This window comes from Triplophysa dalaica, chromosome 12 (assembly GCF_015846415.1).
Source record: "Triplophysa dalaica isolate WHDGS20190420 chromosome 12, ASM1584641v1, whole genome shotgun sequence".
Lineage (NCBI taxonomy): Eukaryota > Metazoa > Chordata > Actinopteri > Cypriniformes > Nemacheilidae > Triplophysa > Triplophysa dalaica.
This window is the reverse complement of record NC_079553.1, coordinates 12,823,562-12,847,179: the sequence shown is the minus strand read 5'-3', so window position 1 is coordinate 12,847,179 and position 23,618 is coordinate 12,823,562. Positions and strand designations below refer to the sequence as shown.

The 23,618-nt window shown below is 39.0% G+C and overlaps 1 protein-coding gene across 9 annotated transcripts in view; it reads left to right on the top strand.

The window, feature by feature from the left end:
• The first annotated feature begins 4,440 nt into the window (after positions 1-4,440).
• The window catches only part of grb10b (growth factor receptor-bound protein 10b), a 73,072-nt gene continuing 53,894 nt past the window's right edge, over positions 4,441-23,618 (top strand). For 5 of the 9 annotated variants that reach the window (XM_056762051.1, XM_056762047.1, XM_056762048.1 and 2 more), the window contains exons 1-3: positions 4,442-4,507; positions 13,391-13,677; positions 15,862-15,977. In XM_056762051.1, the coding sequence (XP_056618029.1) occupies positions 15,888-15,977 (90 nt within the window). In that variant the 5' untranslated portion in view covers positions 4,442-4,507; positions 13,391-13,677; positions 15,862-15,887. Of the gene's footprint in view, positions 4,508-5,521; positions 5,627-13,390; positions 13,678-15,861; positions 15,978-23,618 lie in introns of those variants that run through there. The other 4 variants (XM_056762049.1, XM_056762044.1, XM_056762045.1 and 1 more) reach the window with 3 other exon arrangements.

The following is a 23,618-nucleotide window of genomic DNA, read 5'->3' as shown; positions in this document are numbered from 1 at the left end:
AATTTTTGAAGTTTAAATTACTAGTGGATCAACATGTTAACATGACTTATTACGCTTCATTTTTACAGTGATAGGGCCTTGGTTTAGTGTTTGTTGTATGTACTTTAAATTGGACAATATCATTCATGTTTAGTCTACTGCGGTCCCAAAGTCTTGGTTACAGGTTGTGCTCATGCACAATGATCCAATCTTTAAAAAACCAGCGGTTATGAGGTCATCTCAAAGGTAGTGACTTTATTACTGGCAATGAACAGATTAGAAAATGACCGCATCAGGGAACGCTATGATCTCAATGATGTAAACATCCTAGTCACGGTTTCCTGGAACTCGAATTATTGTTTTTGGAAATTCTGTTCTTGCTTTGTTTATTAAGATATAATATACACCAACAAGTTATTAATACAAATCATGATATAACATACTTCAATGTTGATTGCTTATCACACTTTAAAGTGTTATACAAGCATTTTGTAATGTCTGACACATGATTCACACAGACTAATTTGTCTCTCTGTACAATACGTCCACATTTTTAAGTTTGGCAAGTACAAAAGTCCCTTTTCAAAATCTTTACTCATTTAAGTTCACCCTTTTTCTATGTACTGCTGTGCCACATTTTGTCTCATAAAACATCACGTGTTTCTGTGATAATGTGCTGTTATATATTTTGGCCGAGCTCATGTGCTCTGAGGCTTTTGGGGAGGATGGTAGCACAGCCTACTGACTGTCTCTGGGCAGGCCTTTCTTCACTCTGATGGGGTAATCCCTTCTCCGGCGGGTGGCAGTAAATTCTTCCCCTTCCACAATCCCTATGTTGGTCAGAATTCCGGCTCGTTTGTGGCCATTCTGATATGTGTTATGAAACTTGCTTCCAGAACAGGGCAGCCATTGGTGAAGCAAAACAAATTCTGAAGAAATTAGACCAAAGGTCACAAGCTCATCTACAGAGACATGAACGATGGCAATTGAATGTTTAACAACATTTCAAAACAAAGCTGAATTGAACAACAGTAGGTGGAATATCAATGCATTGTGAAGAAGTTTTAGCATAGCAGTTACAAATGAATGGAGTGTGGATCTGCTCTGATTTCGATACATTTAAAAACAAGTCATCTTTTAATATATACACAAATTCTAGTCTTGTATTTGCTCTTTCAAACGAAAGATGGGTGTAAAAACATTACAGATCTTGGTAGTGGGAGGGTGAGGTCTGACAGGAGTGACTTCTGGACATTACTAGAATCTCCCAGTAGGCTAACGTTTTCTTTTAGCTTTGACCCATTCAAATCAAATTTCAATATTTATGTTTATATTTGGTTTAATAACTGAGCTTACCAACCTAAATGATGTCATCATGTAATATAGACTAATATGTCTGCCTACATGCAAGATATTGATATGGAATAAATCAAAACAACCGAACATCACTGTCTTAACATTATCTTCTGATGAAAGCATAGCACACAATACATTTGTTTGATATTGTTTTAATGAATCCTGTAACTTGATGATGCCCTAATATTTAAGTAGGCCTATGTTGAAAACCAAGAAAGTTATAATATTATCGTATATTATATATAAATCAAGATTGCATTCTCTACATACAGTTCAATGTACCCCCGACCCGGATCAACTTGGCCCTATCATGGGACAAACTGCGCCACAGGAGCACTTTTTTATAAGTAAACCATATGTCAGATGTGTTCTTATGATTTAGATTGATAGGAAACATCTAGCAATTAGATTAAATGCCTCATTTTCTTTAATCTTGAGGACCACACAGGTAAAAGGTGGCTCTTACCCCACTCCTCACTACAACAAAACTAGATCATAATAAAAAGGGCGTTGTTCTGCAAAACTTTTTTTATAAACTATAACAGATTTCTAACGCTTGATACAAGAGTAAATTGGCATCAATGTGTTCTAGAGAGATCTGTGTTGTGTTCATTACCGCTGTGAGGCATCACGTAGCTGGAGCTATTAGCTGTTTGATTTGATAAGCGCGGCTCATGTTGGGGATAGAGTTACAGACACATGCTGCAGGGCAACATACCGTCATGTGCATGAATGACTGATGCAAGAGACAATCTACATTTTTCGGCTTCTTTCTTTTTATAAAAAGACGTTTGTGCTGTCACTACCACAATAAGGTATTCTCTTTCTCTAAAGCATAATGCATGTGTGTTTCTTTAGTACAGGGGCTGTTGCATTTAACAATACGTTTGCATGACAATTAAATACACTTATGAAAATTTGCCATGGTTTTACTATAGTTAAAATTGAAAAAACATCGTTTTACTAGTTAAAACAAAACATGGTTACTGTAGTAAAACAATGGTTTTCACAAAATAATTCAACAACCTCCAAATAACTTGATATCAACATTAGTCCTGTGGATCCTTTAATAGCCTGTGTTACACGACATACATGTGAGCACAAACTGTTGACTTTTGTTTTTAAAAGCTTTATGAAAATGAACCAAGGTTTTACTACAGTAACCATGTTTTTTTGGTTTTAACAGTAGTAAAACCATGTTTTTTCCAATTTAACTATAGTAAAACCATGGTAAATTGGGGGGAAGCGCAGCAGCACTCAAACATGCCAAATATAAAAAATAAATCAACAACAATGAAAAAGATTATTATTGTGTACATAGAGATATAAATACGGGTTGTCCTGAAGATGGTCTGCATGCGCACTTTAACCTTAATCTTTCCTCTTGCAAATTCCGCCGTGTAAATAGCGAATCCGCCCTGGCGCGAGCTCACTTGCTCTTAAGGGGAATGAGAGATGAGACTCTGATTGGTCTACTGAACGTTACGCCCAAAATAAACTCATTAAAGCTCCCCGCATTCACATTTTCAACCTTTAGTTAGTGTGTAATGTTGCTGTTAGAACATAAACAATACCTGCAAAATGATCAAGCTCAAAATTCAGTGACAAGCAAGATATTGTCTTTAACAAATTTCGCTTTTCAAGGACTACAGAGAAATGGCTGGAATCGGACTACATCCCTCTACTTCCTGGGTACATGATGTCACTATTCCAAGTGCTTTTAGTTAACTCCGCCAAAAGGAATACGCCAAAAAAGGGGCAAGGCCTTCTTTAAGCCGTGGGTCCTCCGATGCCTGCGCCCAGCTTCTTTTTCAATTGTTTTTAACGGTTACGCCGCGCTTTTAAAAACGGCACCAGTTTACGTTTTTTTCCCACGATCAGCGCCCGCGTTCGACCGGGCACCCAGAGTTGAAAAATGCTCACACACGCTCTAAGCGGAGAACCATCACGACAGACCTGGTCAGCTTTACCAGTCAGAAGGAAGGAGGGACTTTATATAGGCCGGAAGAATTCCAGTCGTTTTGTGAGAAGAGGGACAGCGGTGAACATTAGACTTCTAATATGTGAAATATAAAGCGTTTTTTTATTAGAAACATGAACATCCATTGTTAAACACACCCAAAACAAAATCAAACCCTCTAAAACAGCAAAAGACTGTCTCCTTTAAGAGAACCGGGATAACCCGTTTAGACCAGGACGCGCCGACCGTTTTACCGTCGTTAAACCAGCAATAGTGGATTCAGACACGCCCGAGTGCAACTGCGCCGTGCGCTTTAGACCATGCGCTTAGGTCGTTAAAAATAGGGCTCTTATACTAATTTGGGAAAACCTGAGCAGTACCCTTTTACCTCAGTGTTTCCCACGGCTGGGTTAAACAATTTCTCATGGACGTGCAGCTTGAGTCGTGCTGCTAGAACAAGCATCCTACGGTTTTAACAGTGCTAGTCATGAATTTGAAATATTTAATGGAAATCAACCCACCAAAACTCTTAGGAAAATATAGTAAAGGTAGTGGGCACGGTTGCATAAACGGCTTAGACTTAAAATAAAAAAATAAAAAGGTAGATTGTTCTTAGTGAAATATGAAAAGTTAGATTTATAAATCCTTACTAATTGCTAGTCTGTGAGAATAGCTGTTTAAGACACAGTCTTAATTTACCGCCTATGTTTATGCAACTGGCCTCATGTTTTAGCAGGTTGTTTACCACTACAATGTTATTGTATTTAGCTATAGTGAGACCGTAATATGTTTAAATTCACATTCATTTCACATTGAGAAAAACATAATAATTGGAAGGAAATACGCGCTCTTGTCATTTCGTGCAGTCTTCAAAGTGCACGTTCAAAAACGTCATCACCCTATTTACAAACAAACACCACGCGGGGTTATTTTTAAAACCATATTGTGTAACGACTAAAAGGTGAATAGTGTACAAGACGTGTGTTTGTGTACTTTGTGTGCTCACAGCCATGTCACGCGCTCGGTTTATTCACGCACGCATTGGGTCGCGCGGGGGTCTGGCCAAAGCTCGAGACGCTAGTGGCTGATGACGGGGTGGCGTTGCCCTTCAGTGGGCGGGGTCATGGCAACAAGGGCGGGGTCTCCTGAATAGTGACAGCGAGCAGCGTGCACACACACAGTGAATAAGACGGGCATCTGCGAATGTGGAAGGTAAGTGATGCGTTTGATATTTTACTCTTTCTTCGTTTAAATCAATCGTTCTTTTATAAAGTTCACGTGTGTGGGAACTGGGAGCATAAATGTGTTAAGGTGGCCTTATAAAGCGCGTGAGTAAACAGTGATGGTTGGTGAGACATGAGAGGTGTGGCTTCTGACTATTCAAGAATCCTGGTGAGCAGAACAGATAAACACTGGAAACTTTATCAGTGTTGTGACGCGTGTTTTAGAGCAAGAACACACGACAGAACATCTTATATATAATCTGCATAAAATACAAGAGGAATATCCAGAAAACAAAATGGTTTAGTTAAAGTCAATGTATAGCAAACATGTTTTATTTTGGGCAGATCGTTGATCTGTGTTTCATTATTGTGAGGGAAACCATAGTAAATCTGCGTAGTTTTACTACAAATACCACAGTTAAAATAAGATAACTGTAGTAAAAGCATTTCATAAGGGATAATAACAAAAGACACATAGAAGGAAACTCTAGAACTTTAAACCAAGTTGCATTATTCTATTATTGCTCCTGTATGACATATTGCCCCATATATAAGATAAAAGCCTCTGTTAAATCACTAAATATAAATGCAAATTAATTTAACAATATTATACAATTGTTTTTTCTTAAATAAAATACGTTTATACAAATTTATGATGTAATTTATGATCTTATTTCAAACCTCTCCTAATGGTTTATATTTCTTCGTTGGCGGCACTTCAGACCCAGACACCGTCTGAAAATAAGGTCAACTAATAACAAACCAGTGAAATCGTAATCTAGTCAATTTAAATGAATTTTCTCATCCTGTCACTTAACCAAAAGGAACTGTTTATTGTACCGTTTAATTGTAAAGCCTAAAGTGTATTTGCTGTACGGATGCGATGGGGCTAAAGACACGGTTTTTGACAATAATGAATGTTGCGGGGTGGGGCTATGAGAAAGGAGGAGTTGTTTGGAGTGTTATGGAGAGAGTCAGTCAGCTGAGAGATAGACAGATCGTGCACGCGTGCATGGGCATATTGGATATCTAGGAACAGGAGCGGTACTCGTAAGGCAGTCTCGTATATTGAGCTCTACTTGACCGGGCAGACGCACACCAGACAGCGGTGAGTCTCGGATCATAGTCGCCGTTAATGCGCTCACGGTCATCACATGAAGCTGCTGTTTAAGAGCATGGCAAAGTTAAGGGGGTTTGAGGGGGATTCGTGAATGGCGGAGGTCCGGAGGAAGACTTGCGGAAGGGGGAATTGTATGTGTTTGTTTGTCAGATGGGTGAGATCAACTTCTCTGCTTCTTACTGTAGTGAAATGCAACATTTGATGATGGAGAGGAGACGCAATTCACTTTATGAGTCAAGTAAACAATGGGAAAACTAACTCCTTAGATGTAAACGTTACCTTATATTATTGACATTGAACATTAAAAGTTAATTTCGCGTATTATGCCAGATTGATACAGTAGATTAATTGCACTTTAATTAAACTATATTTCTGTTTAATAACATCACTTTGTAAACTTTGAGACTAATGTAAAGAATGATAATTCATTGTTTAGTGGTAGCATACTGATGGAAGTAATAAAATCTGTAATGCAATTGTATAAGGGAATTTCTGTCACATTACCGCAAACTCTTGTTTGATAAATGCAAGTAATTTAGCAGTTTATGAAACTGTTCAGAGATATAGCCTACACATCATTCATCCTTATTATTACAACGAGGAAAAAATATATACAGCTCCTAGTTTTTTAAGAGTTGTCTTTTGAAACTCTTGAAACTTAAAGCGATACTCCACCCAAAAAGGAAAATTCTGTCATAAATTACTTGTACATATATCTTTATAAATGTCTTTGTACGGTTGTATACAGAAAAAGATATTTGGAAGAATGTTAGCAAAAGAGATTTCTGCGGCACCGTTGAAAATTAAATGGTATTTGTTTTCATAAATTGTGTTCAACATAATACAATAATTCTTTCTACCATGGTAGTCAATAGTGATCTCTTTAACAGACTGTAATGGGGAGTTGGGTATTTATTTTAGTTACTCCTAGTTTAACTGTATTGTCTAGTTAACTGTATTGTCTAGTGATGTTCGGTTTTGTTGTCAAGTCTGACATTTAGGTCAGAATTGTCAGCAGACAGCTGATCTATAGTGTACACAGTACAGTATGTGTTGTAGCCTATAGGTGCCAGAGTGGTCATGTTGTGTCCGGCAAGTGAATGGGGTCCAGTTAACACATTTTTTATATATCTTTTTTTGTGTTCTGCGGAAGAAAGAAAGTCAAACAGCTTTGAAATGACAAAAGGGTGATTAAATGATGACAGTTTTTATTTTAGGGTGAACTATTTAAGTGTAATTTGACTGTTCTAGGACCCTTTATTTCTTTTATAGTTTTAAGGGATGCTGTCACATGGACGACAGGTCCGTATCGATCACTGACTTTGTTTACTTTCAATGGCAGCTGGACTCCATTGACACAATCCATACCTTGTGTCAGTTTGCTGTCATTCAAAGTTTCCTATAGAGTGTTAATACCCCCCGCAATGATGCAATGACGGGACGCTATAGACCCCAGCCTGGACATGACTATTCAGCCAGTGGAAATCCCTTCTGTTCATTCATTTGGCTCTTGTGTACATTGAGTTGTGAATCATACGGGATGATAATGTGTTGTGGTGAGAGCGATCTGTTCCAGAGCTTAATGACCCCCAAGTCTCACAGCTTCAGAACTCACTGACAGTTTGTGAAAGAAATTGAACGGGCTGAACTGCTGTGGTCTTTGTTCCTGGCATGTGTTGGAACGTGTAAAGAAACTGACAGTGTTGGTTAGAAGTTGGAGTTGTCACTGTTGTGTAATGAAAACTTTCCTAGAGGAAATTTGTATTGCTCTGAGGTTTCCCTTTCATAGCTCAGAAGATTTGAAGTTCTCAGTTTGGTTTCATTTGAGTGTCAACCCAGATGTTTGTCCTAAAATTTATTTGAAGAAATATAAACAGAAACAAATTAAACAATTATTAAATTACATAATGGCTCTACACAATGAAAGTACTGTAGATTTTATATAATCAGGATTTGGATAAATATGATGAGAAATGCTTCAGTTCATATCGAAGTCTTCAATTATATTGACTTTTAATTGAAGACTTGGTGATCAGTTTATTACATTCTTGAGATCTTTTGAATCTTGAGATCTTTCTGAAACAGACATTTGTGAAATTTCTAGGTCTTTGTAGGGGAAATATCTGAGATATATGTGCTCTCAATTTAATTTTATTGATGGCTATGGGAAATAATTGTGATATTAGAGAGATTTCTTCTGTGATGTATTTATAGGGCAAATGTACTTGTAGGCCTCTTACTTCAGTACAAAGATGACATCACCTGTTGTTTTTGGATGAATTATAATTTCCAATACAACAGAAATATTGCTGAATATTGAAAAAGTTGCTATTTTGGTGGCTATTTTTATATGATTAATCAACTACATATAACCTTTATTACACCAACCTTTAATAACATTCTGTACCTTCTCGAAGAACCAAAGAAGTAAATCTTGTGAGGCATATTCCCCCTCAGGAAAGCATTTTTGTTCAGTCAGCATGTTTTTTAACGGCATCACAAACTTCTTAATTATATAAATCGAACTATAAATTCAAGTAGACCTTATAGTGACATATGGTTTGGATGTGCTCATTGCCGCTGTTAAAGAAGGAACCAATTACGGCCACCCTAACAGCAAACATGCACAAACGTAAGAACTTCCATTCATCATTCAGATTGCATAAGAGTCTGTTCTTCATTGCCCAATGAATTTCTCATCCAATTAGCAATTGTCTATGTTTCCAAAAGCTATTCTCCCTGGTTGCTCATTCAGCCATCCTGATGACGTCATGTTTTCTTATAGCGTCCTCTGCATTCTGGCTCAAGAAGAATGGCATTATTAGGTTGAGCAACTGAGGTGTGACCGTTGTTCACATGCTCATATTCAGATATTATGCTTACTTTCTCTATCATCCTTAACTTTATATGATTCAGCACTGGATTTGATAGGGTTTTGTTATCCGACCGAATTACTACCAGTTTTTCACTTATTTTTATTGTAGCTACTGTTTGTACTTTGCTGAAGTAAAGCTTTTAAAAATGCACGCCTTATGCATTGCACTATTCTGGAATAAAAACACGTTTATCAGAACACTTCAGTTTTCTAATACTGACTTTGTGTATATGTAAATAAGAATGTTAATCCAATTGAAATAAAACTACACATCACTCCACTATAAATGCAGCAAGTGCTTTGGAAAATAGTTGGCAGATGGTCTAATCTACACTCTTTTAGCATTTCTGAGTCTACATGTACGTACAAGTATCTTGACACAAAGCTGGGTGTTGCGAAATAAAACGTTTGCGGGGAAATAATGTAGACTGAGCAGTCATCTGATATCCCTCTGCTTTGTCCTGCTAACTTCTCCTTCAAGAAAGTGTCCAGGAATGCTCTCCTGCACTTTTAGCCTGAATTTCTCCATGCACCTTACATAAGAGGTGGAAATGGATGTGGCCAATAACACAACTGACCCAGATTTAGAGTCAATGGTGTATCTCAAGTCCATATCTTAAACACTAGATTTGAGTTGATTCAGGTACTAAAGTACCTAAGCAATTGGCATACTAATATCTTCATATTCTATAATAAATGCACTGTGGTGGTTTCTTAGCCTTGGTTTGCTTGTAAATATTAATGTAATATATTTTTAAAGCTTTATAACGACTACTGTGTCTTAACACAACACACATTATGTGCATTCTAAGTATTGTCGGATTGTGTAAACTATCTTGCTGAGCAAGTTAAACTTTGAAAATGTTTATAGCTAACTGTACCTCCTATATAACATCTGGTTCAGTGGCACAGATGTTGCACAAGTCATTTTATCTCTCCCTCTGGTAACCTTAAGAAAAGTATATACTTCAGAGCAAGTAGCAAGTGTTCATGTTTTAACAAACACTACTTAATGGGGAAAATATCTACTAACTATTCGTTTTTTTGGCAGTAGGTGGAGGCATTAGACCCTATCTAAAGATACTTCTCCCCTTTTGAATAGAAGAAGTAGAATGAAGCTTTCTGCTTCCGTTGTGCAAAGGTCATGGGCTGTAATAACTCAAGAAGGCATGCATGCGTGTATAAATGGTCAGACAATAATAATGATGGATTGTTTCTGGCACCACTTAAACACGTAACATATTTCCCAACACGTTTTACTATTCACTATTCTAGTGACTGGCTATGAAGATGAATCGGTCCCGATGCCTCAGCAGAATACGGCATGTCTTCTTCTGGGAATGTACTGAACAACATCCATTTTCTCTTTTTATGGATTTTCCAGTCGCTGACACAAAGAATTCCCCGAAAACATCCCAAAAATGGCGAAATATGCTGTGGGGATGCTCTCAGTTTGATGTGCTAGGTTAGGTTTGGCTGGCTTTACCCAAACAATGCTTAGAGATTTAGTTGGGTATTAAAATCTGTTAGGTACCATTATCAGATGTCTAAAATACCATCACAGTCTATCAAGTTTATTAATGTATCAATCTTCTCATGTTGATTGATGTTCTCGTGTTTCATTTTCCTTTCTTCGAGGAGCTGTAATGTCCATAGACCTGCTGGAAATCTCTGGGTAGCTTATCTTCCTCTGACTGTTCTTGCTTGAACGCTGATTTTTTCTGCGTTTGTTTTTCACATTAAACGTCACTTTGCTTTGAAATGTATAATTCTACAGTTTTCCCTCCAGGAATCTGTTATCCTGGTAGTGTAATGTTTTGCTTTCCTCGTCTTTTTGGTGAAGTTCCAGAAGAAGACATGAGATAATTGCTTGCAAAGATGGAATTGTTCTTAACCCCCTATCCAGCTCAAGAAAGGCCCGTTCTTATCTCACGCGGGAGGAGTCAGACAAGAGGGGTGTGGGAAATAGCTCACAAATATTCATAACCTGCTTTATTTGGGAAGGCCCCTTTGCCTCTGGACAACCCAGCTGGACAGAACGGCTCACATTCCGGCGTCCTTCCCTACCAGACACTCTCTTTCACCCTTTACTGCTGTCCTATTTTCAGCTCGTCTCATCGCTACACTTTGCTCTACAAATCAATGCATTCCATTTAGTGGCTCTCCTCCCTGTACCCTATGTGGAAAGAATGTGCTCCCAGCATTCCAGAGAAGATGGTGCATTCGGACGAATGGTCTCTAGAGTATTCCTAGGATGTTGCATGGGAATGTTGGAGTGAGGACTACAATTCTTTCTAAGTGATGTAAATGGATTTTAAGCTTTATTGGGTGGATCTCATCTTGGTTTTTTTCTGCTTTGGTAAAGGATTAGGAATTTAGTATGATTATTATTTTTTGATTAAGTGTTTCAATGGAGGATGAAGGTCAAAGATTGAACATTTAAGTAAAGACCACACTGTGCTTGGAGTGTGTTTTGATACAGGACGGTCAGCCCTAAAAATAACCCAAAATGTTTACACGTTTGCTTCATTTAGAAAGAATGGCCATTTTTAGCCTGTAGAACGCAGGCAATCTGGGAGGGGAGCGAATGCACCAAATGCCGCTTGAAAGTCAACACATTTCCCTTTGCAAGTTATGTTACTGCCTTTCTCTGTGTCAGTTTTTCAGATGTCATTCATTCCTGTCATTTTGACCGACATTCTGTCATTCGTGAAATATTCTCTTCTCATTTTTGAAAGCCATTCCCGTGGCATTTAAGTGCCACATTCCTCTCAATGTGAGTTTTCTAGCCAGTCTGATGAATCTCTGTACATACTTTAGGGCATAGCTGTGATGTTTTCTGCATTAAAGGATTTACTGTTCCATTCCTCTCCGTGTCACACATGATTACAAGCCACGAGATTTATTTTATAATGCCAAAACTGTAAGACACCCGCTGAATGTGCAGATGCGTTCAGGAAGAGTCGAGCTTGAGATGCAGCCAGGATGGCTCGCTCGCTGTTGCTTAAGATTGCGTAACAGGGCAGGCCGTCCTCTCTCCCCACCCGGTGACAGCCTCACATTACTCAGTGGTTTCAAGGACTCTGACAACCACATGGAGAAGTTTAAACTGGACCTGAGGACAGCGGTGGTGGATTTGTGTCACCAGTCTGACGCAAGAACTGCTAGTGTAGTCTCTCAAGAAAGTGAGATGAAATCTCAGATATTTTTTTAGAGCTAAAGGTTATTCATGAATATGTTTTATTGGAGATTCTGTGTTCCTGTTGTACATATAATCTTTGAGTATAATGAAAGTATATATATCCTACTGGTCTTGTTTATGATGTAATACGTGATCAGGAATAAAGGTGAAGTGGAGTGACGTTGGGATGACAGAAGATTTGTTATGGTTGAGAGGTTAGAAGCTGTTTTGACAAGGCATCACAATTGACAACATAAGGTAACAAACAAACTTCTACCGAGCGTTGGATTTTCATAGATCTAAGACATTTTGTCTTAGTGAGTGGTGTGTTTCATAGTATCCAACTCATGAATTTATAGGGCCCTATCATGAACCCAGTGCAATACGGTGGCAGGCGCGACGCAAGTGTTTTTTTTGCTAGTTTGAGTCCGTCACAGTTATAATTTTCACATCATGAGCCAGGCTATTTAAATTGCAAATATATCTTTGTCCATTTTTGCGCATATAGGCGTGCTGGTCTGAAAACAAGGTACGCATTTCTATTTTGAGGACACTGAAATATAACGGCTATTCACCAACTAAAACCTGGTCTAAAACCAATGGCGCAATATGTTTGGGTTATTTAAAGATTGCGTTAGTAATATGCGCATATAGAACGCGCATACAATCTGCTATTTGCACACAGAGGGACTCCCAGCAGCACACAAACAAGCCAAATGTTATAAACGAAAGGACTACAATATAAAAGATTATTATTGTGTATATAAACATACAAGTCCGACTTTATGTACACAATAATAATGTGTGCTGTTTACTCGATAGAGAAGCGTTCAGTTTTTGCCCTGTTAAATTCCGACACGTAGCGGATCCACAATGACACGACCGCAACTGTCTCTGAAAGGGAATGGGAAATGAGACTGGTTGCTTTACTGAACGTTTTGCCTAAACACACCCAATTCCCACTAAGAAAATAACCCTTTGAGACCATGCACAGGGCACACCGGCCATTTTTTCCCGTTGTTAAACTTGCAACAAACTTATGACGCCGTCATACCTCGCAGTACAATTATGATTTTGTGCTGGGAATGTCTGTCGAACAAACAAACAAGCACACACATCCATCTTTACATCTTTATCTCGGTGTCTGTTGATCTTTCTATAGTCCATAATTAAAAGTCAAAAATCGTATAAAAAGTGTACAGCAGAACTGTGGCTTTCCTGCATATTTACACAAATAATATATAGCATATTAACAAAATGTTTTGTCCTATGTTTAAACTGACACATTAAAACCAATTATGCACATTACTTGTACATGGTGTTTGTGATCTGAACAACACAATGCGATTTAAACCACAAAGTGGATTGCTGCAGATGCAACCAGATTGAAGAATTGAACTCTGCTCAAAGACTTGTCATCACATCTGGGAAATAAGTCAGGAAATTTAAGTAAAATCACGGGCTTCACTTATCCTGTGCAAATGTGCCACATGACATACAGATCTGCGGAGGTCATTTATAAATCACACGAGGTCCCAAGATAATACCAATCCTGTGCGAATAGGGCTTAAGTTACCTCAAAAAAACTGTCTTTGCTCCACATAGCTTTTTGAAAACATTAATTATATTAATAAAAAAATATTTCACGTCTTTCTGAACTTTATAGTAATAAAAGGGTCTTTCTGTTCTCCCTCAGAGACCTGGGATGTTGGTGGGCAAGTGTAGTCCAGGAAGCCTTGAATGCTGATTCGAACCGAATGAAAGCAGATACCAAAAGAACCGGGAAGTGAATCACATGATTAACAGCGATGACATCATCCCCCGGGGTCTGCTGACTCTTTAGTTACTGGATTGGACAGCGAGAAACGTGCAGACCTGACTCCATTATGTAATCCCAGGGGTGAAAAGGGTCTTTAAGGAACGTGGAAACATCCCACAATTTTAGTGGCTCTTACTTCGGGAAAGGGATTTAAACTAAATATGGTAACCCAAATAATTAAATTTAAGGATTTTTCTTACCTATTATGGAATATTTCTGGGGAGATTCTAGGTTTTCAATATTAGGGGGGCTCAGCCTCCAATGAGGATATATATTTATATAGAACCTCATACTGTGTACATTACTAAAATAAATAATTAAGAAAGAAAGACAAGTTATTCTTATTAAAATAGTATAACGTTTATCGATCAATCTGCAACTCATATAATTCAAAGTGACAATAAATCCATATTATACTGCAAATGAATGATTATTTAGTAGAAGGAATTACTTGATGGTGTTTCCCTGCCATTCATTCTGATTAGAACGAGTGCTGTCACTCCTTTGCACGACTGGGTGTTCATCTGTCATATCAACAATATGTTTTAACTAAATAATAAAAATACTGAAGCATCTGAAAAACGACAAAGAGCATCTAGGTACACTTTTGTTCACTCGGAACTCAAAACAATGAATAACACAGCTGCACCAGGCTAAACTATCTCTATCTGCCCGTCGTCTACCCTGCTCTCAAAACTACCGTCAGCTCTCTATAACTAGATGTAGCAAAATTAAACAGAACTTAATCATAATGACACATTTCTGTTCGCTACAATATCATCATGGTCGTTTTCTAGAGTATGCCGTCATTAGTGTGAAGTGTGACGAGGGGTGAACGCAGACAAAACTTTTTATAGTGGATGGGAAAGGGTCTTGTATCGCTCCCGCATTATATTGCATCTGCATTTAGAACAAAGAATGACAAAGATGCAGATGTCATGTTAATGCACACACCTTGTACTCCGCTTCTGACATTGACTCCACTCTGTGCCGATGTGAAGAATATTTAGGGGGCTAAGCCAGACAAGCTATGGCCCTAGCTATGCCACTCATTTACATTTATGTATTTGGCAGACGCTTTAATCCAAAGCGATTTAACTGCAATATCCTATACATTTATACATAGGTATGTGGAATCCCCTGGGATCGAACCCACAACCTTGCAATGCTCATACCACTGAGCTACAGGAAAACACTTATGACTGCTAGGGAAATTGTGTTTGAATCAAGTGAATTGTTGAGGAGACATGGGCTATTACCTGTGTGTGAACAAACTTGTGATTTTTGCCATGTTGGAATATGGAACGATTCCAAAAGGAATCCCATAGCTGCAAAAGACACCCTTCTAAACTAACACTAGTTTGATGTACATTTTCGGAAATAGATGTATGTTTAGATTAAAAGGGTTACTTTTTCCAAAATCCAGTATAAGAATATAAAAATGATGAATCAACAAAAAGAAGCCATAGGATTGACTTTACTACTCTACATAATTAAAGGGGTCATATGATACTGCTAAAACTAATATAATTGTCTGTTTTAGATGTAATGCAATGTGTATACACGATTTAAGGTTAAAAATGCTGTATTTTCCACTTACTGTGCATGTTTGTATGCTCTGAAAAGCGAGGTGTTCTATGATTAGCAAGTCAACCATTGCGATGGTCGAATACTGCGAGCGTGTGACAGATATGTCACGCCTCTTACCATATTTGAAACATCAAAAGCGATTGTTCTAGGTACGCCCACCTAACTTGCGTATACATTTGGTTGGTCTTAGTCAAATCATACCATGAACTGACGTAGATTTGTGGGGGTGTGGTTACTAGAGGCGTTTCAGGCAGGTCTAGGTGAGCGTTCGCTTTTAGTTTGAATGCATTTTTGTTGCGACGCTTAAATTTTTTCAATTTTACGTGTCTAATTTTTAATACAACAAGGATACCGAAAAACACGTATTTGAACCATATGACCCCTTTAAAAACAAGATCCCATTATATGAGTGAATATGTAATTTTGGAGGTCAGTGAAAATGTTCAGAGCTCATGCTTTTTTGGCATGTTCTGATCTTCTGGCTTTTTTATTTCTTTATTTTTTTTAATAGAATGGATTTCGTTTAATGTAACCCCGGGGCTGCGTGATTGGTCAGCGTCCGTTCAGATTCTGTATTTCCCTCTGCATTTCTCTCAATCTCATGTTGTTTTCTGACCCTGTGGAACTATTTGGGTTAAGAAGTGCTCTGTGCTATATTAGTAGTTGCCACCTAGACTCAACTAAGCAAGAGATTGCTTTTTTTACCTTGAATAAATGTTTGATGTATAACTAAGATCTTTTGTTGTTTCTTTTTTCAGACTATTACCTCATCTGTCTGAGGTGAATGCGATATCTGACAGAGAGACATTTCAGAACGAGTATTATGGCTCTGGCCGGATGTCCAGATTATTTTCTGCACCATCCAAATTTCCAGGTAAAACATTGTTTGTGTTTGTTCTGTTGAGATATACACAGCATCAGCTTTATTTTTAGTATGTTTAGCCTGCCTTTTAATTACAAATGAATCAAAACAACTGAATTACTCTGAAGCTGCACCATAATTTTACATAAACGTTTTCACAATATTCATTTGGTGCAAAGCTATACAGACTTAATAGTTTGCATCATCTTTGTCTTAGATGTCTCTCTTTACATTCATAAATAGACTATTTACAAACAGTTATATGACATTTGTTATTTGCATATCGATGTTTAAAAAAAAATATGAACAGAAAGGTATCGTTCAGAAGTTCATATCAAAATCTGTCACTTTTTATAGCAAGCTGGTATTTTTGTGAGTCTGAACACAGAGAGCCCCAAATATCTTATACAATATTTCAAAAAGGAAAAATAAGAGAAGCAGTCCCCATTTGTTCATTGCATTAAAGTTCATTGCAAACAACAGCGAGCGTTTGAGAAAGAGAGCAAGAGGGAGAGCAGGAAATAAAGAAGGCTTCTGTGTATTTTCAATGTACTTGTCATGAGCTGTAGATTTAAAGTCTTGATCATGAATGAAGATGGAGGGCCAGTGAATGGCTATGGCATCAGTATGCATCCCTTTCAGATGAACGCATTGGATTCACATGGTGTAAACTAGTATGAGAGGATCCAAACTCTGGCCTCACTCGCTGGATTAACTGCCTGCTTGAGAAGGCCTCTCTTTGGCATTGTCTGCATCCACGTACGGCAGTTTAAACTCACTGGGAAATATCAGTCGGGCCATCAGCTTGTGGAGAGCTGGCATGGGTACAACAAGTCTTCTGGTTTCGCTCCTATAGGATTTTATCATCCAAGATGCTCCAATTAAATGGTCAGCTTAGTGATGCATGTCAAGGAAAGTTTTTATAATGGCATTTCTATGGGCACTTTTATGTCTCAGGGCTTGTCGAATTCAGTTGGAAAGATACGTAAGTTGTGATGCTGATGTATGTATGAGAGTGACGGCTTCTTGAATGAGAAAAATGTAGTGCGTAGCTAGATTTCGACATTTGGGAATTCATTGTATTGTTGGAAATTGCATATTTACGCCCTTTCGGATTTTGATTAGATTATGAGGACAAATGAATTAGAAAACTCACAAAAATAAATTGTTGATAATAAGCAGTGCAATATTACATGAAAAATAAAAATATAAGAATAGTCTATTTTGATATCATGAAACTAAAAACAAAGAGGACAAAAATGATTCTTTTAAGTCTGATCAACTATGACAGACTAATCCGGTGTTGCAATTTATACAATCTTGTACATGTAAATTGACAAAATAAATTGATATTGAAAAGCATATTATAAAAAGTCCACAGAATTGCTTATGGTTAAAGAAGCTACAGATCTCTGAAAAAACTATTGCTGTCAAATCAGTTAATCGTGATAATTCGATTCCAAAATGAATGTTTGTGTTTATATAATATATGTGTCACAGCCCCATCTGTTTCCCTGCCTGTTCTCGCCGTATATCCCATTGGACTTCATTTCTCACGATCCTCTGCATTCCCTCACCTGTCTTGTATCAGACATAATCCTCACCTGCCAGACATCTCCCTCATCACCGGACACTTTATAAACATATTATTTTTCCACCATCATTGTCTTGTCTAAATGTAACCCTACACAGTATGTACAAGTGGTCTACCCTTGTTAGAGGTTTCACAATAAAGATTGAGTTTTGCATCTTACCTCATCTGTTGTCCATCCTGTTACAATATGTGTGTGGCTTGTATATTTAATGTATTTATAAATGCACCCACATACATGTGTATATACACATATTAACTTATGTTTAAACAGAATTTTCATTCTAAATATATATATTTATTTACATTTTTTTGCATTTGGAAGACACTTTTATGCAAACCGACTTGCATTGTCCTATACATTTGTGTCTGACTATGTGCAATCCCTAGGATGGAAACCATGACCTTGGCGTTGCTAGCGCCATGCTCTAACCACTGAGCCACAGGAAAGCTATTGAGAATTTTGTACAGTACATGGTATAGAAAGAGTAATACCATTTTAATAAAGCAATGTTTATGGAATTAACTGAACCCTAAACTAATCTAATATCAGCAGTCTCCTGGTGAGCAAGCCAACACGGCTCAGTGGCGAGGAACTAAGTCCAATGTTGATTAAAAGGGAGATCAAAATTTCGGGAGAGACCAGCCTTAGGCGGGAAGGTCATGTATCTCTGTGTATTCATATATTCATATACACAGCACACACATATACAGTATTATATAAACAACGATTTTTTTCTTCACAACAAAGATTTATTTATAATCATGATTAATAGATTTGAAGCACTAGAAAAAACAAATATCTTACAGATGCTTAGAAAGATGAGGCAGTCATAACCTTGTAGTGCATTTTTTGTATCTGGGGGGAGTGGAAAGGCAGCGGATTTTGGAAGCAGGTAAATAACCAGCAGTCAGCCGCATGCATCTGTCTGTGTAAGTCTGGTAAGTAAGTGGGATTCTGGGACGTGTTCCAGGCTTGGCTAAGGCAGGGGGACTGGAAGTCTGCCACGGTCCTTCAAGGAGAACTCGCAAACTTCTGTTTTAAAAGAACTGCTGAACTGGCTTTTATTGAGCTGCGCCTCTCGCCTTTGTGCTCTCAATTAAGATGATGAGCCACTGTTTGAATGGCTCTGAATGTGTGAACACCGCTCTCACCGTCTCTATTATTCTTGGGATCGAGCTGAATCAGAAGCTTGTATATTGCTGTACCTTTTATCAGCTGAAGATGTACTGCTCCAGAAATGTGGGTTTGTCATTAGCTCGCCAGCCATATTGGCTTTTGCCTCATCCTGCTTTGGCCATTAGGCAGGGGCCTTTTCTGCTAATGCATCGTTTTTTTTCCGAGCAATACATTTTGCCCCTTAAGTTTTATAGGTGTTTTCAGAGTGAATCAAGAGGGACTTTAGACAGCATATGGTTCCTTGTTCTTGGAAATCAGAATTCTTGTTTTATGTATTTCCTGGAACTTGAGGATTTTGCATGAGGGTCTTTAGTTATTTTCTGGGTGTGTCTGATTTAGTCTGATTTTATAATTGAAATAAAAACACTTTTCAGGATCTAATGGGACCGGCTCATGACAAGACAATATTAGACCATTCAGATTGAACTATTGTTTCTAGCATTAATTATGGAAGTTGACTGCATAATATACCCAGTATATACTATGTCTAATAATGATCAGCTATAGGTGCTGTGCAGTGATACTTAACGTAGTGTGGCTATTGCTATGCTTTATCATATTAAATCACTATCACTTTTTCAAATGTTATTTAAAAAAAAACTCCTAAGCAAAAAACATGTCCCACGACATTTACACTAGACATGAATGATATCTTAATTAAAGTTGTGTGCAAATACTTTTTAAACCCATTAAGACATGTCTCTTTTGCGGTCTCTTGTGACCTAGACCAGTAAGTGTCAGGAAAGAAGTCAGGGTTCACATGTGAGGCTCGAGCTGGAGTGCAGAGGTGGAGAGTTCACAGTCAAGTTCAATGCACGACAGATGCCGAGTCCTGCGCCAGTCGGCAGCGAGCTACAAACAGCAGCAACGCAAATTCTCATCGGATTTGAGTTCTAGGGGCGGCAGAAGCCAAGTCCAGCGCCGGAGAACCACATACAACACCCCACAGCAGTGTAAGGGCATCGCCGAGCCAAGTTCCAAGGCACTGCAGAAGGAGAGAGGATCCGTGGCCAGCCAACCAGCGGCGGCTCCGAAAGGAGCTAGAGGTGCTGGGACCGTGGAGAGACCGGGGCAGATGGTAACGAGGCGCAGGGTGATAAATACCAGAGGCCGAGGAAAAGGCAGTAGCAATGGAATCTTCATGAGACTTTAGACAACTAAATGAAAAATTACACAAAATGCTGAGGTGGCGATACTCACTAATATATACTCGACAAGACTAGATTAAGTGCTGAGAAAACAAGCGTCAGTGAAACTAGACAGTCAAATACAAAACAGGGAATAAATAGCAACCAAAGGATGGAAAAATGAGGAACAGGTGAGTAAAGATGATTACTGGATAAGGCAAATGACAGGAGTGCGTTTGGCCGCCTGTCAAAACATGCATGCTAAACAAAGCACATGATCACAAAGAATACATAGTCGGGTCGATCAGATCGTAGTCATGACAGTAAGTGTATTTATGTATGATTTTCTTATCCAAGCCATTTCTTATTTGAAGCAACAATATGATGCGTTTTTGCATTATAAGCACAGTTTTCTATTGTTACAAGCAGGGCAAGGAAAACAGGGAGTGGATCCAAGTGCAGTTTGAGATGCTTCATTAAAGTCCACAGACTAACACAAGATCCAAAAAATCATTGATTGACCACTGACAACTGAATAAAAGAGTTACAGTATATATACACAGATGCAGGGACAAACAGGAAATGGGGCACGAGTGAAAACAAAAGACAAAAACTAGACAATTAATTATGGGGAATTGAGTCTTAAACCAAAACAGAGCCAGAAACACAGAGCAACATTTCGTCCTCAGGTGGAAAGCCGGGGCGCCAGCAACAGGTTGTGACATAAATGGCCGATTCCTGATGTCCGCAAAATACCAGTTCAGGAGGACAGTGGAGTGTAGGTGGAACCGTGGGAGGGTTGGCGGGCCAGGGCCCTGGGATGGCACGGGAGGCAGAAGAGGAGTGCTTGGAGGAGATCAAGGCTGACCTCAAGGCGGAATCCAGGGTGTTAATGGAGGCAGAGCAGATGGTGGAGTCCAGGGCGGCGGTGGAGGTAGAGCAGGCAGAGCAGGAGGTGGAGTCCAGGGCAGCGCTGGAGGAAGAGCCAGCAGATCAGGAGGTGGAGTCCAGGGCGGAGCTGGAGGCAATGCCGGCAGAGTAGGAGGTTGATTCCAGGGCAGAACCGGAGGCAGAAGTGATGAAACTGGAGGACGGCGGCAATGGTGGAGTCAGCAGTTTAGTGGGTGGCAACCAGAGCAGGACCAGAGACAGAGGTAACTGAGCTGAAGGAGGCAGCCATGGTGTTGGAGGCAGGACAGAGGTTGGCTAAAAGAGCAGAGGCAGAGCAGGTGGAGTAGACACCCAAAACTCGCCAAGTTTTTCAGCTACTCCAAACAGTTAATCTTGAAGTGTATTTTTGAGAAGTATCATAAACTCCACCACACACCAGATCTCACTCACAGGAGACACTATTTCAATAAGCGCTCATCTTCGACCGTTTCTCCCTGCAATCCATTCAATCCACACACTTGATGACGCGTTCCTTTCTTTTCTTTCTTTCGTACAAACACATTTCCTTTTATCTACATCCTTCCGCTGTTGATTACATGACTCCGCCCATTTCCTCAAAGTGAAAGCAAAATAGGGTTGTGGCTATTTTCTGCACTGTCACATTCTCCCCCCCTGGAAAAACAACAACAAAGGGTTGTGATAATAAAACAATTAGCAACCTAGGAGTTCTGCGTCTTCCTCAGATGTTTCTTGAAATATCTCACAGAGTTTTTGTTTTTCTCTTGACCCTGGACTTGACCAGACTCGGAAACAAACTCTTTGTATGGACTTGGCTCAGGAACGGATTCATGGACTGGACTTGGTTCAAGAACAGGCTCTTTGACTTAAATAGACTTATGAATGGACTCTTGGATACAAATTTACTCAGGAGTGGATTCCTCCTCCTTCACTGCTGAAGGCCATGGGATGCCCACCGCTCTCACCGATCTCACACGCAACACTCATGATGACTGGGAACTGTGGTTTGGTGTCCATGATGACAGGAAACACTGGAGTGTCATCTATGACACCTGGGATTGGGAACATGGGTGTGTCATCTATTGTAGCTGAATAATTTAGTGTTGCTTTCATAACAGCTGGAGGCTCTGGGTGGGCGGCCATCTTGCAAGTGGGCTCTGCACTGGCGGCCATCTTGCGAGCGGGCTCCCTTGAGGATCATAACTGCTGAGCTGAGTTTTAAGTGGATCATTAAGACTGGAGCGGTAAAACCTATAAGGGACTTATCTGGAAAGTGCGTTTGGTGGGCTAGGTCCAAGAAATCCTGTGTGTGATCTTCAAGGGTTGGCAACCCTGGCGTAGAATGAGTAAGCGGACTCCTGGGGTAACAAGATCTGCTGAATCCGTTGTTGGTTGATCATTCTGTTATGAGTGGGCTGGCAGGAAAACAGGCAGTGGATCCAAATGAAGTTATATCCTTTAATAAAGTCCAACGAGTAACATAGAATTTAGAAAACAATGAGAAACACAAGCAGGTACTATAACAAACAGAACAGACAAAACAAGGCATAACATTAAACAACGATCGACAACTACTGAAGACAAAGGCAATATATGCACAAGTGAATGGACAAACAGAAAATTAAACATGTGAAACCTGTCGACTATCACAAAGCAGAATGCATGATGGGATATGGAGTCCTTGATTAAATCACAGGCAGAAACACAGTGCAAAATGGGGCCCTCAGGTGAAGGACCGAAGCGACAGCAACAGGGTGTAACATCATTTTGTTCATCTGTGTATTTACATTATCTCAAATGTTTCCAACAATGTCTGAATCGAGAGAAATTTGCAGGTTTAACCAGTGAAACGTTCCTTCTTGATGTGTGAAGAAGGATGCCTATCTGTGGCGCCATGTGTGCAATATTCATGGTTTCCACTTTTTCTGCTTTGTTCAGCATTACGCGACTCTGGGCAGATTGATTGGTTGTATGACATCAAAAGTAGCTTGAGAGCTACTGGACATTACTGCTTTCAAATCTCTCTCATAATACTTTGATGTAGTAATGGTGCATTTGGCCTGCCACTCGTTTAAAGTTCTTATCAAGCCAGTTTGACAGCTTGTGTCAAAGTAACAGTTATATACTTGAACATATATAGCTGTTTCATAACAATTTTTCTTAGTCCCTTATTGGACAATTCTCCTGGAAAAGCACACGGCACTCCCACGCGGCAACAAGAAAAGCAGGAGATGGAGCATGCACAGACATAACTTTCACTTGTGTGCAGAAGAGAGAGAGAGAGCATACGTTCGCAACGTTCAGGTGTTTGTTTGTTCACTGCATTTGGGTAATGAATGTTATATAAACGGTGGATATAACGCTGGATTTGGAGATTGTTTGAAACTGATATATGGAGCCGTTCCAGCGCTAAAAGACTTCGGACATGAACCGCATGCTGTGAGTTTTGTTGGAGATGTGTGAGCATGTTCTTAAATTCAGCCTACCCTTTAAAATAACTCTTTCTGGTCAGTGTTGGGTGTAACTAGTTACTAAGTAAATAAGTTACTGTAATTTAATTACTTTTCCCGTGAAAAAAGTAAAGTTAGAGATTACTCTTTTTTTCTGTAATTGAATTAGTTACATCTGATGTAATAAATCTAAATACTTTGTGTAATATATGTGACCCTGGACAACGAAACCAGTCTTATGGGTCATTTTTTTGAAAATGAGATTTGTAAATAATCTCAATGCTGAACAAATAAGCTTTCTATTGATGTATGATTTGTAGGAATATGACAATATCTGGCTGAGATACAACCGTTTAAAACTCAGGAATCTGAGAGTACAAAAAAATCTAAATATTG